This window comes from Miniopterus schreibersii (genome assembly GCF_964146895.1).
Source record: "Miniopterus schreibersii genome assembly, chromosome: 4".
NCBI lineage: Eukaryota > Metazoa > Chordata > Mammalia > Chiroptera > Miniopteridae > Miniopterus > Miniopterus schreibersii.
Window position 1 is genome coordinate 16,340,307 of NC_138105.1, and position 15,103 is coordinate 16,355,409.

A 15,103-nucleotide genomic window follows, 5' to 3' on the forward strand; every position below is an offset into this window, starting at 1 on the left:
CTCATCACACATATGCCAGAATTTATACAGAATGATAAAGGTCCACAGGCAGCCGAGCCAACCCTTAAAAAGGAGAGTAAAGACAGGAGACGTAAACTACCAGATATTAAGACCTGTCTCCAATTCATCATATTAAAACCAGAAAGGTATAAGCACAAGGACAAACAGACCAAGGAGCTAAAGAGCTGAGAGACAGAGCTCAGGTATACAAACCTAATGCACAATAAAGCTGGCACCAGCAGTTAAAGGAGAGAGAATGGATAGCTTAGCAGACGTTGGTGGAAAAACTGACTCTGCACATGGATAAAAGTAAAACTCGATCTTCGTAAAACACCATATATAATGGTAGATATCAGATTAGAAGCCTAAATGTGAAAGGAAAATCATGAAGCCAATAAAAGAAAATGTAGGCACATCTTTGTGACATGGGTCAAACAGGCCCTCTTTAAAACACAACTTGAAAATCATAAACCAAATGCAAAAAAAAGATGAATTTGAATATTAAAAAAGTAAGGCTTTACACTCAAGGGAAGGTATCACACATAATATTAACAGACAGATGACAAGATCAGAAGACATAATTAAAATGTCTACAACCAACAAGCGATTCATTATCTAGAATACAGAAGGAACTTTACAAATCAACAAGAAAAACTGGCACCTGCCATATAAAAATGGGCAAAGGACATGAATAGGCAAAAAACCCCCACACAAACAAACAAAACAAAAACAGAAGAGGAAACCCTGTAAATGGGCATATAAAGAGATGCTCAGACTCATTAATTATCAGAGAAATGCAAACGAAAACAACAATGAGCTATCATTTTATAATACTGACAAAAAATTAGAAAGCTGAGTAATGGCCAGAGCTGGAAGGAATGGAGAAATCCTCAAGGAGAGCTGGCGGGGCTGTGGACTTACCATTCCAGAGAAGGACAGGAGGGCCCTCCCTCAAACTCTGTATGCGCACCCCCATTAGCTGACCAGCAACTCTCCTCATGCACGTAACCCAAAGAAACTGTCACATGGGGGAACATGTACAAGATGTTCCTTGTGGTGTTGCCAGTAGCGATGAGGAGTTGGAGGCATGAGATGGTGGAGGGCATCTCTGCAGAAACAGTGTGTCCCACACCATGGAGTGTGAAATACACAGAAGCCATGCTCTAGAAGCAGGCAGAGGAGTATGGACGGCTCCCAACACCATGCTGAGGGAGCAAAGTGAGAAACTGAGCAAGATGTGTAACCATTTATGTAAGGTAAAAACACAGGTAGATAAAAAGATACACACTGTCCAAGAATACAGTTTGAAAGCACACATTAGAATGCTGGCCTATAGGGGAGGAAAGAAACAGGAATTGAAAAGGGAATGAAAATGAATGAATGGAGGGCCCTGTGATTAATAATGTGCCACCAATGGGGGAGTATGATTAATTCAATCCCTCTGTATCTGAGATCCAAAGAGAATGAAGGGGAGAGGCTAAAGGCTATGCAAAGAAATGCACATATATTTATCTGCTGCCATCCACTCCCTGGCAACTCTCAACTGTATTTTCCATTTGGAAAATACCAGCAGTTGACAGACATAATTTATGGCCCTGTCTTGTACCCCACAGGCACTGTATGCCCTGAGAGAAATTTCAGGATGAAAGAAACAAATTCAGAAGGTCTCCAGAGGAATTTCCTTTTGCTACCTGCCCATTCTGGCTCTGTGATAAAATGCGGGCATTCAAATTCCCACCAAAACATTTTCCAGAAAGAGAATGCCAGACATTTGGAATTTGGATATTAAAGGTAAAAAGAGCAATGCCTCATTTTTAAATTCCTATCAGGCTGACCTCTTAACTTTAAAAGAATGTTGGCTGTGGTATAAGACAGAGAAGGAGTTGCAGAAGAATTCAGACCCTGGGCAAGAGTGTCACCTATGGCGGAGGAGCCCTATGGGTGGGTGTGGGGTGCAGACGCAAATTACTGCAGTCAAGAGATACTAAAGCTCCAACCCCTTCAGAGCGGAGGGACAGCTGAGGCATTCATTGTATGATAAGAAATAGGGGTCCTAGTGCCAGAGGAGGTGAGGAGGCATCAACCAAGACCACCTCTCTGAGTTTGCAGCTTGGAAGTCAGTGATCAGAATATCTCAACACCGCAGAAAAATAATTTCTATCTAAACTCCTGGAAAAGAGGCCCCTATGTTTTAACCCATCTTTTTCTCTCCTGCTTGTGAAAAAGAAAGAGCAAGCAACTGAAGAATCATTACAGACTCAAAGTAGCCAACTCTGTGCTCTGTGGGTGCCAGAGCAAAACGTGGCAAGTGTCTATGCTTCCCAAACTGGAACTTCTGTACTGTCCTTTCCCTAGGGAGGTAGAATATCCTTGTGGCTAACAGTACAGCCTTCAGACTTAGAACTCAGATTACATCATGTCCTCTGAGTTTACTAGCCTCAATTTCCTAATCTACAAAGTGGGTCAACTGCACTTATCTCACAGGGTGTTGCAAGCACTCAATGAGCTAATGTGCATAAAATATCCTGAAACATAGTAGGAGGTCAATAAATGCTATATATTAATAGCTACTATTGTAAAATACAGGGTGTCCCAAAAAAATTATACACACTTTGAATAATTATTAATTCCATTGGGATAAATTTGAAAAGAAACAACAATTGAGCTATCAGCTCATTTTTTTGGGGAAACCCTGGATATGCTCACTGTTGGCACTGCACAGTATAGAGAGGAATTTAAAGTAGAAGGTCAGTCTCTCCCAATAATCCATGTTCTACCCTGATGAAGACTTTGATGGAAAAATGTATTTCCAGACCATTTTCTATCAATGTAGCTAAACCAGTGACCTTCAATTGGTATGCCAAAAGGATTTTAAAAACATGCAATACCTATTTAGTCTAGGGCACTGACCTCTTTTCCCTTAGACTATCAAATAGAAAATAGTAACAGCCAACACAACAATAGCCATTGGTGTGAATGCCCTGTCTTGAACCATAAATATGTAAGTCATATAACAGAGTTGCATCTTGCCCTGGCCAGGTGGCTCAGTTGGTTGGAGCGCTGTCCCGTACACCAAAAGGCTACGGGTTCAATTCCCAGTCAGGGCACATACCTAGGTTGTGGTTTGACCCCCAGTTGGGGCATGTACAGGAGGCAACTGATCAATGTTTCTCTCTCAAATCAATGTTTCTCTCTCTCTTCCTCTCTCTCTCAAAAAAAAAAAAAAAATCAATAAAAACATATTCTCGGTGAAGATGTTTAAAAAATGGAGTTGCATGAGTTGCATCTTTAAAAAAAATGGATTTGCAAAAGTTGCATCTTACTGGTCATGCTGCATAATAACGTTGCATCTGATTGGTTAATTCTTGGTACCAGAAATCCTTATATACAAGTATAGGCATCGATACATAAGCAAAAAGGGTAAATGCTGTTGTTATTTTCTTTATTAAATCAATCAAAGTTATATCTATTTTTTAGTCAGATCAGCAAAAAAATATATTTTTGGTGTGCTGAAGAATTTTAATAATTAGTTTATGTGTGCCATGAGATGAAAAGGTTGAAAGTCACTGTTCTAGATAAACTGAATATTTTACTAAATTGTTCTATAAAAGATTTTTTTAAAACTTGATTAACAGTATACGGGAGCTCTATTTATGTAAATATACCTAGATCTCTCTTGTTCTTTTTAAAGGCTACATAGTACTCTATGACATTTTTAATCCATTCCCTATTGGACATTTAGATTGTCTCCAATTCTTTGCTATTATTTCCAATGTTCCAGTGAAAACTCTTTTGAGGCACAAACGTCTTTGAACTCTAGTCTATTTCTTTGGGACAAACTGTTGGGTCAAAGGATATTCACTCAAAGGCTTTCAACACATATTCCTAAAAGGCTTTACACAATGGTAGAACCAGCTGAAAATGGAATCAGGGCCATCTTTCAAATCTATTAGTACTTATCTCAAGCAGAGAGAAGCAGGTTCATATGATCAGTTGCAAGGAAACTTCAGGTTGGGGGTCTCCATTCATATGCCTCTCACCCCCCATAGTTCTTGGATCCAGGTTGGGCACCTGTTTCTATGGCCTCTGTGACATCTAGCCTCTCTTGCCCTAGTGGGTTCCCTGATTTCCCTCTGGCAAACTACTCCGCTCCTATTTTATGCAGTACACTTGAAACTGTCAATGGTGTCTTCTTTTCCCCTGGCTGGGCCCAAGATAGACTAGCTTGATGCTATCTTTCCTGGCGATCTGAATTTTCAGAAGAGTGAGACAAAAACTAAAGACAGTTTAGGGTTTTATCATCCTGCAAATATCATCCAGGAGACCCTTTCTCATTAGTTCCTGGGTCTCCAGCGATGGTATATCTTCAAGCCTGGTTCTTCAGCTCTTCCTATCTTACCGTGAGTTACCCTACAGCATTCTATATTCCTACATGGTTATTACTATTGTTTTTGCTATTGTTATTTTAGCTCAAGTTAGCCAAAGTCAATTTCAAATGCTCTCAAACAATCTCTACCTGATAGAGGGAAGGAAAAAATGACTCGTTTCCTTGAATATTTACTTGAAAAAATTTTTCCTAAAGGTCTCTACCAAAAGCCACCATTTCAAATTACTTAATATCTCATATAAAACTCCTGGTAAAGCCCTGGCCAGTGTGGCTCAGTTGGTTGAAGTGCCGTCCCATACACTGAAGGGTCATGGGTTTGATTTCCGGTCAGGGCACATACCCAGGTTACAGGTTCAATCCCCCAGGGTGGGTACAGGAGGCAATAGATCACACTGATGTTTCTCTCTCTCTCCCCACCTTCTTCTCTCTCTAAAAATCAATAAAAACATGTCCTTGGGCGAGGACTGAAAAAACAAACAAAAAACCTCCTGGTAAAATTTGTTTTTTTGAAAGAATGAAAATCTCTGTCCTATAATGGATCTCACCCCACAAAAACCAGCTCATCCTTTTGTCCATCCGCATGGGCAGGCACTGTTTTTACAGATTTTTCTGACATGACTGGAATTCATGGTAGGGCTACCTTTGAATTTTTTTTTCCAAGTAGATTTTACAAAGCAAATCTGAGGCAAGGGGACAGGATTTCCTTTGTACTCTTGTAGCAACCTGGAAGGAATTTGTTTTTTCTCCTGTGCACCAAGGAGATAATCAGCCCAAACACTCTAGCAGTAGTTTTATTTTAATCCCCTCATCTTTACAAGGTTGCAGGTGCCCTTGGAAATCATGATTAACCAAGAGCGCTCAGAGCCAGCAGCAGGGGGAATGTCCTATATATTCTACAGAGGCTGCTCAGGGTCACTCCCATCAAAGAGGAATATTATTACAGAGCTCGCTATCTCCACTCCTTCCTCTCCAAAGAGGCAACAAAGAACACTAAGCGACCACTAAGATAATTATTGTCTCTCCAGTCCTTTGAGCAAGACAGTGTAGGAGGTAAAGTCAATTCTGGCTTTCTCATAAGACAGGGCTCTTGAGGAACTGAGTATTACTGGATTAAGTGATTTTTAAGTGATGATTAGATCTACCTTCTTAAAGCGAGCTAGGATTAACTGAGATAACATACATGAAAATGTTTTGTAAAGTGTGAAGGGTTATATAATGCAAAGTGTCATTACAGCCTTGCCAGTAGGGCTCACAGAATGTCCTGGAGTCATAGACTCCAGGGTGGAAGCCTCTCAGGCTGCACTGGGGGTAATGGGGTAGACCCAACATGCCCACAGCACCTCCTGGTGGCTCTTCCCTGGAGTAGCAACTTCTCAAAGCCTAACCCCAACCCTAACTATAGAAAATTACCAAAGCACTGTACTTACTTCCTTCGCTCTGATTGTCTTTGTTCGAGTTGTAGACCTGGAAAATAGAAATAAACATTTACTTGTGTGCATTTTATACCACCCTGCAGGTCCACTGAAGGAAACCATTACCTTCCCCCTTTCCCTAGTTTGGGCTATAAGATAGAAGGCAATTTCTAGCCAGCCCCCAAATAGGAATCCCTTCTATAATTATCTAACTCCCAGTGTTTACTTCAACTGTTCTTAAGTGTGTGTACATTAGAATCATCTGAGAAACTGTATTGTAAAAAAAAAAAAAAAATCATATTTCTTCTTTAAAAAACAAACTATGTATACTGAAGCTAAAAAGGAGAAAACATTTTAAATTAGTTATAAATCATTAAGCATTAACTGTGCACCAGGCAATGTGCTAAGCAATTCACATGAATTATCTCAAATTATCCACAAAACAATTCTGTTGGGTAGGAACTGTTATTACCACTGTTTTTACAAATGGAGAATTTACAAATGGAGCATCACAGCTAGTAAAAGTGGCAAATTCAGGACAAAGATACATTACAAACTGTTAAGTGTTAACACTGGGGAATGGGACCAATCATTTTTTACCTTGCAGACTTTTGTAAATTTGAATTTTATAAGAAAAATATATTACTTTTATAATAGAAAACCCTTAAATGGCTTACAGGAATCACAAAAGGGAAAGTGCCCCATGTGAAACAGACAATGACATACTGCAGGAGTCAGCAAGCTTTTTCTGTAAAGGGCCAGACAGCAAATATGTTAGGCTTTGCAGGCCAGGAGGCAAAATCAATGATATTATGTAGGTACGTGCGTAACAAGAGAGAAAAGAAATTTCCACAAATTTTATGGATAAAATTCAAAATTTAATATTTTTTTTCAAAATACAGGTATAATATTCCCAGCAGGTGAAAATCCCTTTTAGGGTTTCATGGCTCTTTTTTCATGGCTCGGTCCCTCTAAGGGTTAAATAAGTGGTTCTCAACCAGGAGTGGCCATCAGAGTCACTTGGAATATCTTTTTTTAAAGTTTTGATGACCAGCTTCACCTTATGCCTTTTCACACCTACAGAATCGTAATCACCAGATTTGGGAACTATGACATTGTCCTAAAGCAGAGATTTTATTTTATTTAATAATGTTAGCACATCAGGGATTGGCACACCAAAATCCAGCTCACAGTCTGCTTTTGGACAGCCCATGAGCTAACCCTGGTAACTGCGGATGGACTTCTGCAACTGATTTGGTGATAGGAAATACTAACTTTGAACCTTAATTAAGCTAAGCGGTATCCTCCCTCTAAAAATATTCCATTCTTCTGAGTAGTAGACCTCTGTTTCAAAAATGTCTACTCTTCGGAAAAGATACTCTTTCTGTACCAGGGGAACATGGTTGCCGGTTCTCCCTCAGCAGCACCTCCACTATCAATACAAGTGATCGATATGAACTAGATCATGCTTTTAAAATTGAACCCCACAGCACCTGCACTAGGATGGCCAGAGGGCTAGGTGAGAAGCTAAGACTCCAAGTATCCAAGTGTCCCCCTTCCCTTTGCTTGTATTGTCTCCATGCATGTGACTATCAAATAAGGGGATACTGGCTTTGAAAAATGTGAAGACCTCTTGAATGGGTAATCTCTAAAGTTACTTGCAATTCGTTAATCTGTTCATTCGCTCATGCACTTAACAAGTATTATTGTCTGGTTATAATGGCCAGGCACTGTTCTAGATGCTGAAGACATGGATGAGCAGAACAGCTGTGGTCTCTGCTTCCCAGAACTTGCCTACTAGGGAAGGAAACAGAAATAAGCAGATACACAAATATGATACTCAACTACTGATAAGTACAGTGGAGAAAATAAAAGTCTGCTGTGGGCCTGGGGTGGGGAATATCTTCTCTGAAGAGGTGACAGCTCTACGAGACCTGAATGCTGAGGACCACCTTGGGAAGGCCTAGGGGCCAGCGCAACAGCAAGTGCAGGTCTGTGAGAGGGGAAAGGCATGGCCCCTTGGAGGAAGGAAGGCCAGTGTGATCGGCAGTCAGTGCAAGGTAGGAGCTAAGGATGGGGCAGGGGCGCAGTGACGAGATCCTACAGGGGGTTGTGACCTTTTAGGGAAATGGGTAGCCTCGTAATAGCTGGGACCAGTGATCCATGGTGAATGGAGCTCACTAACCTTGGAAAGTTGGGTAAGAGAAGTGCAGGGAAAGAGACCATATTTTGGCAAGTATTTTTTTCAGCCATCTCTCCCATTAAATCCAAACATTCTATCCCAGAGACCCTTTTGATCCTATTTATAAGTGGCAAAATCCAGAAGAAAAAGCAAAATGCAAGGCTTTCAGCCCTCCTTAGACAGTGAGTTTGCACCAAACTGCTTTCCTTCCAGGTTCCCTAGGTCTCAAAAGACCTCTGCCTGGAACACCCAGCATTCCCCAAACTGGAGAGGTGTGGTCAATGAGCCGAAAGCACCAGAAACATGTGCCGCCTGATGCCCTGAGGCCAGGCCATTAATCTCTGTCTGGTTTGGGTAAATGAGCCAAAGAGAATGAGTTCTGAAATGAAGCTAATAAACCATGCCCACCAGGAGTGTGTGACTACACGGCCCAACCAGGAAGACCCAGGGTCTGGGAGCAGCCTCACGGGCACAAAGGCCAGATGGCGACACGGTAAGAGGGTGGTATCCTCTTAACGCGAGGAAAGTGAGGAGGGTGAGGAAAGTTTTCATGTGCTTCCTCTGCACTGAGAACACTAGCAGCACTACCAGGGAGTGTCTTTATTACTAAGCATTTACCAAGTGTCACACAAGGCATCATCTAATCCTTGAAACCGCCTTGTGGTTAGGTACCAGTGTGATTCCCAGTCTACAGATGTGGAACCTGAGGGCCAGAGAGGTTACACCGTTTGTCCAAGGACACAGAGCTGGGAGGTGGCGAACCATTCTATCTTGCCTCTACAGGGATGTTCCAGTACTCTTTTATTCCAGGCAGTGGCAAATGCACATAACTACCAAGCCACCCCAATGGTCTATGGTTCATAAATGCCTTCCATACTGGCAGAGGCAAAGGGTTTGCAATTCACCCTTTAGAAACGGTCAGTCTGTTCTGGGAAAACCTTCTTCTACAGAAATCACAGGTGCCCACTAGTGTCAGACTGGAGTTCAAAGGCAAGGTCAATTTTCTGAAATGAAGGGTCTCTGGCAGTGGCTTCAGGCTTATGACCAGCAGAGCTATCTCAGATTTATATACTTTCAAGTAAGCGCCTCCAGAACCTTTCTCTTGAAAGGACAGAACCCAATTCTGCAGGATCATTTCAAGGGGGCATGACTCGCTAAACAATTCTGAATATGGCTCCTAGTAAGACTGATCAGCTAATACACTTTGTCAACAACCCAACAGAAGCCACAGCCTCTCTGTTCTGATTAGCCAGAGGACTCTGAGACCTGGCCACACTCAAGTTTCTCAGCCTTCTGTCTTTCTACACTTTGACATAGGTATGCTCTAGCTTCTGCTGAACACTGTACATGAAGATGTATTTAATATCCACGCCAGTGCATGTCTGTTTTCAAGTGTATGCTTCTAGGAAAGAGAAATTATATGTTTTTATCTTATCAGGGTCCATCTGAGTGTCATTATGTAATAACTGCAATAGTAATAATAAATTAACAGAAACGATAACAAAAATCTAGTTATGTGTCGGACACCATGCCAAGCACTCTATATGTGCTATCCTCACACCAACCTAATTATTCCCATCGTATAGATGAGAAAACTGAGGCATTAGAGAGGAGGTTAGGTCCCTTGCTTAAGGTTGGGTAGCTGGAAGCGGCTAGAATCCAGACAGGAACTCCTACAGTCTGTTTCCAGAGCCCAAGCTCTTAACCACTAACCACATAAGTGAGACATTTTGAGGAGGAGGAAGGGGAAGATAAAGGTGATGAGACATCCTGGGCAGCTAGGGAAGGTGAGTCACTGGAGGAAAGAATTTGCCATGAGTAAGAGAGAAAATGAAGCTGGGAACGGCATTCTGATTCCAGCCTGAAGCATTCACTACTAACCTATGCAACAAGCCGGCATCTAACGTAAAAGGAACACTTCGTGTTCTCTCTGAACCACAGCGCTTGATCCTGGAGATAAACACCGGGCAGGAAAGTGGGCCTTTGATACAAATCACAGGGCACAGCAATTCCATGAGTCCTCACCCAGAAGCTACCATGGGAGTACAATTTAATAAATCAAAGGCGGGTGAGGAAAGCCTTCATATGCTTCCTCTGCACTAAAATGTGATTTGCAATAAATTCTGTTCACTGCTGAGCCAATTCAATTTACATGTCCCTAGAGAATTAAGAGAGACTACAGAATCATTTGGATTCCCAGAATTTTTTACGGGTAACCTTTATGACAATTATCCAGGCCTTCCTAATAAAGCACAGAGAAGAATTTCTTTTAACATATAAATTTAAGGCACAAATAAAGCAATAGCTAGACAAAACAATCTCACTTTTCCCCTCTGACACATAACTGCATAAGAACTTGGCCACACCACACTGTGGATAAAAATCTGCACAAAATGAAGGTGTTGGAGAAACAGATTCATAGGCAAATTTATTTAAAACCACTGCTCCTATCTCAAGTGCACTTGAACTCACACCTAAGCTCCATCAATTCCCTGAGGTCTCTTCCAAGTGGCCTGGGATATCTAACCCTCCCAGCTGATTGTTCCCGATATGCCAATGTGGAGACACGCAAAACAGAACTATATGCCAACAAGGCAAAACACTGCACAAGCCAGTTATGCACCATCAGCTACCATTCTGTCCCCTCTCTCTGTGTGATACAATGGACCCACCACCTCTAGGACTTGCTTTTTTGAATTGTTTCTCTGTCCGTTGTGACAAATTTGTAGTGATCTGCTGCCTAGGTTCAAAGTCGAGCTCTCCTTTACTGGCTATATATTCCAATCCCTTAACATCCCTAAACCTCAGTCCTGCCACCTGTAAAACAGGGATACTCATACTCCCTACCTCTTGGGGCTGTTGTGAGAATTAAATGAGATAATAGACACCCAGCATTTAACACAGAGCCTAGAATACAAATGCTGTGGCCCACAGAGGATTCTATAAAGATTAATTTTCGTCACCGACACTGTCACCCTCCTCCTTCACGGTCTCCACACTTATCCCCTATGAGATAATGGGCTAAGCATGAGAAGGTAGCTTGAGGGAGCCAGTGACACAGGTCTCATTAGCATTGGAATTTAACCAACTGAAACTAATTAAGGGACAAGAGGAAAGGAGCCAATCTAAAATCAACTTTTACAGCAATGGGTTCTCAGTCTTGTTTTGTATTAACGGAAGTCAAATATAAAAGCAACCACCCACTGCCAACCACATTTTCACCACTGATTATGAGCCAGGCACCATACTAAACATTTACATGAATTATTTTATTTCATCCTCAAGCCTACCGGGTGCTACCACTGCCTGTATATCGCATAGCTTCACGTAGGTAAATACGGTCCAAGGTTATAAAGTTAGCAAGTGGCAAAGCCCTCTAGACTAGCGTCTGTACCCAACCACAACTTCCCTACCCAGTGCCACTCTCCAGGGAGAAAACAGCTTGGCGATTAACAAAGGACTCAAAGGAAGCTAAGCAGTAATTAAAATGGCAACAATGCAGCCATTATGGAGGAACAATATATCCATCCAATTTGAACGTTAACAGTAATTCTACAAACTTCCAATTAATAAAGTATAGCAGTAATTGAAAACCACAACCAGCTTGAAAGGCTTTAGGATGCCTACAAAACGACCATCCTAAAAACCATGACCACGTAGAGGGAGCTGGCCAGTGTTGTCAAGGTCTGCGTGGAAGACAGATTGCTTAGTAGAAACATCATATTCAAATACTCAGCAAACTCTATTAATAGGGTAAACTTAGGAACTTTTAGGAACACCCCTGAGAAGTCACTAGTAAGACACCCTTGGCCTGTGGAATGCCACCCAAAAACAGACATGAGTTTTTGGATAGGGGAGACCCTCTCTTCTCGCGGTGAGCCCCAGGCCACACTTGGAAAAGCTTTTGAGAAGGAACTTTTGAGTCTTAAGCATGTGGGCACAAAACCAGTTTGAATAGCTTGCGATAAAATAAGGATGTGTCTCAACTTGAGGGGCCAGAGCTTGGGAACTAGGCACTGGTTTCTCCTCCCAAGAGCAACGTGCCTCTCATCGCCACAGCCTGAGAGACAAAACATGCTCCAGAGACTGGAAATGAAATAGCTGCTGCCGCTTCTCTGTTTCTCACCTAGCAACATTCTCTCTGGCTCGCCTTTCCCCTGCTACTGGTATTGCATTTGCTGTCTTAGGGAGGAGCTCTCGAAAGCGAAGCCAATAAAAATATATCTGATGGCTCTTCCCGATGACCTGTTCTTAAACAAATGGAGACCTGGCCCTTGCCCTGCAGGTTCACACGTAAAGAGGGTTCAGTAATGGCATATAGCAGGCTGTTCGATAAGTATTGTTTGGATGGACAGTTATTAGACCTCATGGTACCGAGTCTCCCCACCACCACCCCAGGCACCTTAGGATTCAGAGTCTCTTGGAGAACAGCCCAGCAAAATGTGACCAAATGGCTATGCTCCTAAAGCCAGCTGGACAGTGTCTGTGACAGCCCAAAGCTGCCTTGCATGCAAGCACAGCAGCATGCTGGTAAATAGAAATGACTGCCTGCTGTTCAATACGATCATGACAATGATGATGGGCAGAAAAATAAACCTTCTTTTCCATGAGTTCAGGCATTGCCTGCTGCTCTGTACCCAAGGATATAAAGGGCTTACTTCTTGTATAATTCCTTAGTAACACTGGAGGGAAACAAAGTGCTCTGGACACCTGCTACTACTCCCTGCTCAGCACCTATGCTCCTCTTTTCCTAGGGATACCACCCTCACTTTCCTTGGGGAGCCACACACACCCCTCACCACCACCAAGTCCATGCTATTTGATGGGGGTGTGGGGAGGGCTGTCCCAATTCCACCTGCAGGTCTGGACATGTGATCCACACATTGCTTCTAACTAAGCATGTGACTCACCCCAGGGCAAACAGTCAACAAGATCCTTGTTTTCAATATTTTTGTTACAACTGCTGGAAATGAGGCCTTGCTGTGTTGCTGGGAGAATGGGATACACACCTGGAACTTCTGTGGCCAACTCTGCCCCCATACAGAGAAAGCCTGAGTAAAACAGGTCAAAGGAAAGCGGAGCCCTGATACGGAGACCGCACTTCAGTGGCATTGTTTGAGCTCTTTTATCTAAATGCATCTGAGGTTCCTCCCTGCTCTTTCCATGAGTGAACCAACAACAACCTTTAAAAATAAGTTGTGTTTCTGTTGCTTGCAGCCAAGCGTAGCAGCAAATACAAAAAAGCTAATGAGAGAAAAGCCTAGTTAAGCTTCATAGGGAACCCCAGAATGAAGAACAAAGAAAAATACGCAGCAGAGAAGGGCAGGAAAAAACACAGTATATTCACGTAACCCTTGAGATCCCCCTTTCTTCTGCCTCACATATCCGTTCAGTTTGGACACTGATCAATTCTATCATTACCATGGATCTTGACTCTATTCCTCATGCCCGTTTCTTTCCTTCCTTCCTTTCTTCCTTCCTTCCTTCCTTCCTTCCTTCCTTCCTTCCTTCCTTCCTTCCTTCCTTCCTTCCTTCCTTCCTTCCTTCCTTCCTTCCTTCCTTTTTTAAGAAAAACGTTTTAGTGAAATGTTAAACCCTTGTGAAGGACATTTATAACATAGATGCAGGGTTAACAAACTGAGCACGCTTCCGCACCACTCACCTGCAACATGGACATTGCTAAGCTATCGGGTTCTCCTCCCGACCACCCCAACCGCTCCCCGACCCACGTCCCACTTATCCCTGCTGTCCGGGCGTGTCCCAGTCACAGGGGCATTTGCTATCACTGTGCACAGTTCTGACTCCTGTGGTCCTCACTTTGCCTTTTGGGAAATGGCATATTCGGAATGGGCCAAATGAAAGACCACGTTAGTTAGGAAGCATACGTATGTGTATGTATGGTGAAGAATATATGCGTACAAAGCTTACGTATATAAACCACATTAAAACTCTTGTCAAGGGAAAGTTTAGGCTTCAGCCCCAAGCCCTGCATGCTGGGTGTGCTGGGCTGGTCCCGTTTCTTTTTCTACTGCCCCAGGTCAGGTGTCATCTTCTCATCTGGGCCTGACGTGGCCTCCTCCCTGGTCTTGCTGGCTCCACTCTCTCTTCCTCTCCCGCTCCGTCGGTCACACACATTGCCCCTGCAAGGAGTGTTTCCTAAACCCCAGCTCTGGCTGGAGAAGAGGAGACTTCGAGACAGCACAATACCAGTCTTCCAACGCTCAGGGGGCTGGCACATGGAAAACGGCGACTTACTATTCTGAATGGAGATGGAAGTGAAGGTGGAGGAAGGCAGATTTCAGCTGGACATAGATGACTACACTGAAGAGCTCTACGTGATCCACTCAAGCGGGGAGAATGGCTGAGTGTCATTCTAACTCACAGGACTGAGCTCCATTTCATCTAGAAGGCGGCCCCGAGCATTCCATGCTGACAAAGTCAGCGTCCTTTGAGGTTTAATTATTGTGAGCCTGTCTTTTCACCTGTACAAGCAGATTCCAGAAAACAGGGGGAAAAAATGCATCGTTTGCTGTGGGCTCTGGAGGCCTGGCATTTCAGGCCTGGTTCTACCACTTTTTAGCTATGTGCCTTCAGATGATTATTTAACATTTCTGAATCTGTTTTCTCATTGTGAAGTAGAGCTAAACAACAATTCTTCATGAGAGCACTGGGAGAACTAGAATAGTCTAACAGTACCTGACCCGTGTGGTTGTCGATCCATGAACCGAGAGTTCACTGGTTCCATTCTCAGTCAGGGTACATGCCAGGGCTGCAGACTCCATCCCCAGGAGGAGGCGTGCAGGTGGCAGCCGATCGATGTTTCTCTCTCATCAATGTTTCTATCTCTCTATCCCTCTCCCTTCCTCTAAAATTCAATAAAAACTTTTTTTTTTTTAAAATAGTCTAACAGTGCCTGAAAGTGCTTAAAAATGTTACTTCTATTTCCATTACCCACACAAAGATTTCCTAACTTACTTGATGGCCACAGACCATCCTAATATGTCCCTTCTTTGCTCACTGCTCTAACAGTCGAATCTATAGAATTTAATACTTCAGAATACAATTTTTTTTTCATTCCTCATTTTCCATTATTTCTAATCTCCAAATAATTCCTGATGACTA

At 42.8% G+C, this 15,103-nt stretch overlaps 1 protein-coding gene across 5 annotated transcripts in view; it reads right to left on the minus strand.

Annotated features, from left to right (window-relative positions):
* Positions 1–15,103, minus strand: part of ARHGAP26 (Rho GTPase activating protein 26) — a 405,589-nt gene that overhangs the window by 192,814 nt on the left and 197,672 nt on the right. For all 5 annotated transcript variants that reach the window (XM_081134784.1, XM_081134783.1, XM_081134782.1 and 2 more), the window contains exon 12: positions 5,815–5,851. In XM_081134784.1, the coding sequence (XP_080990910.1) occupies positions 5,815–5,851 (37 nt within the window). The remainder of the gene's footprint in view (positions 1–5,814; positions 5,852–15,103) is intronic.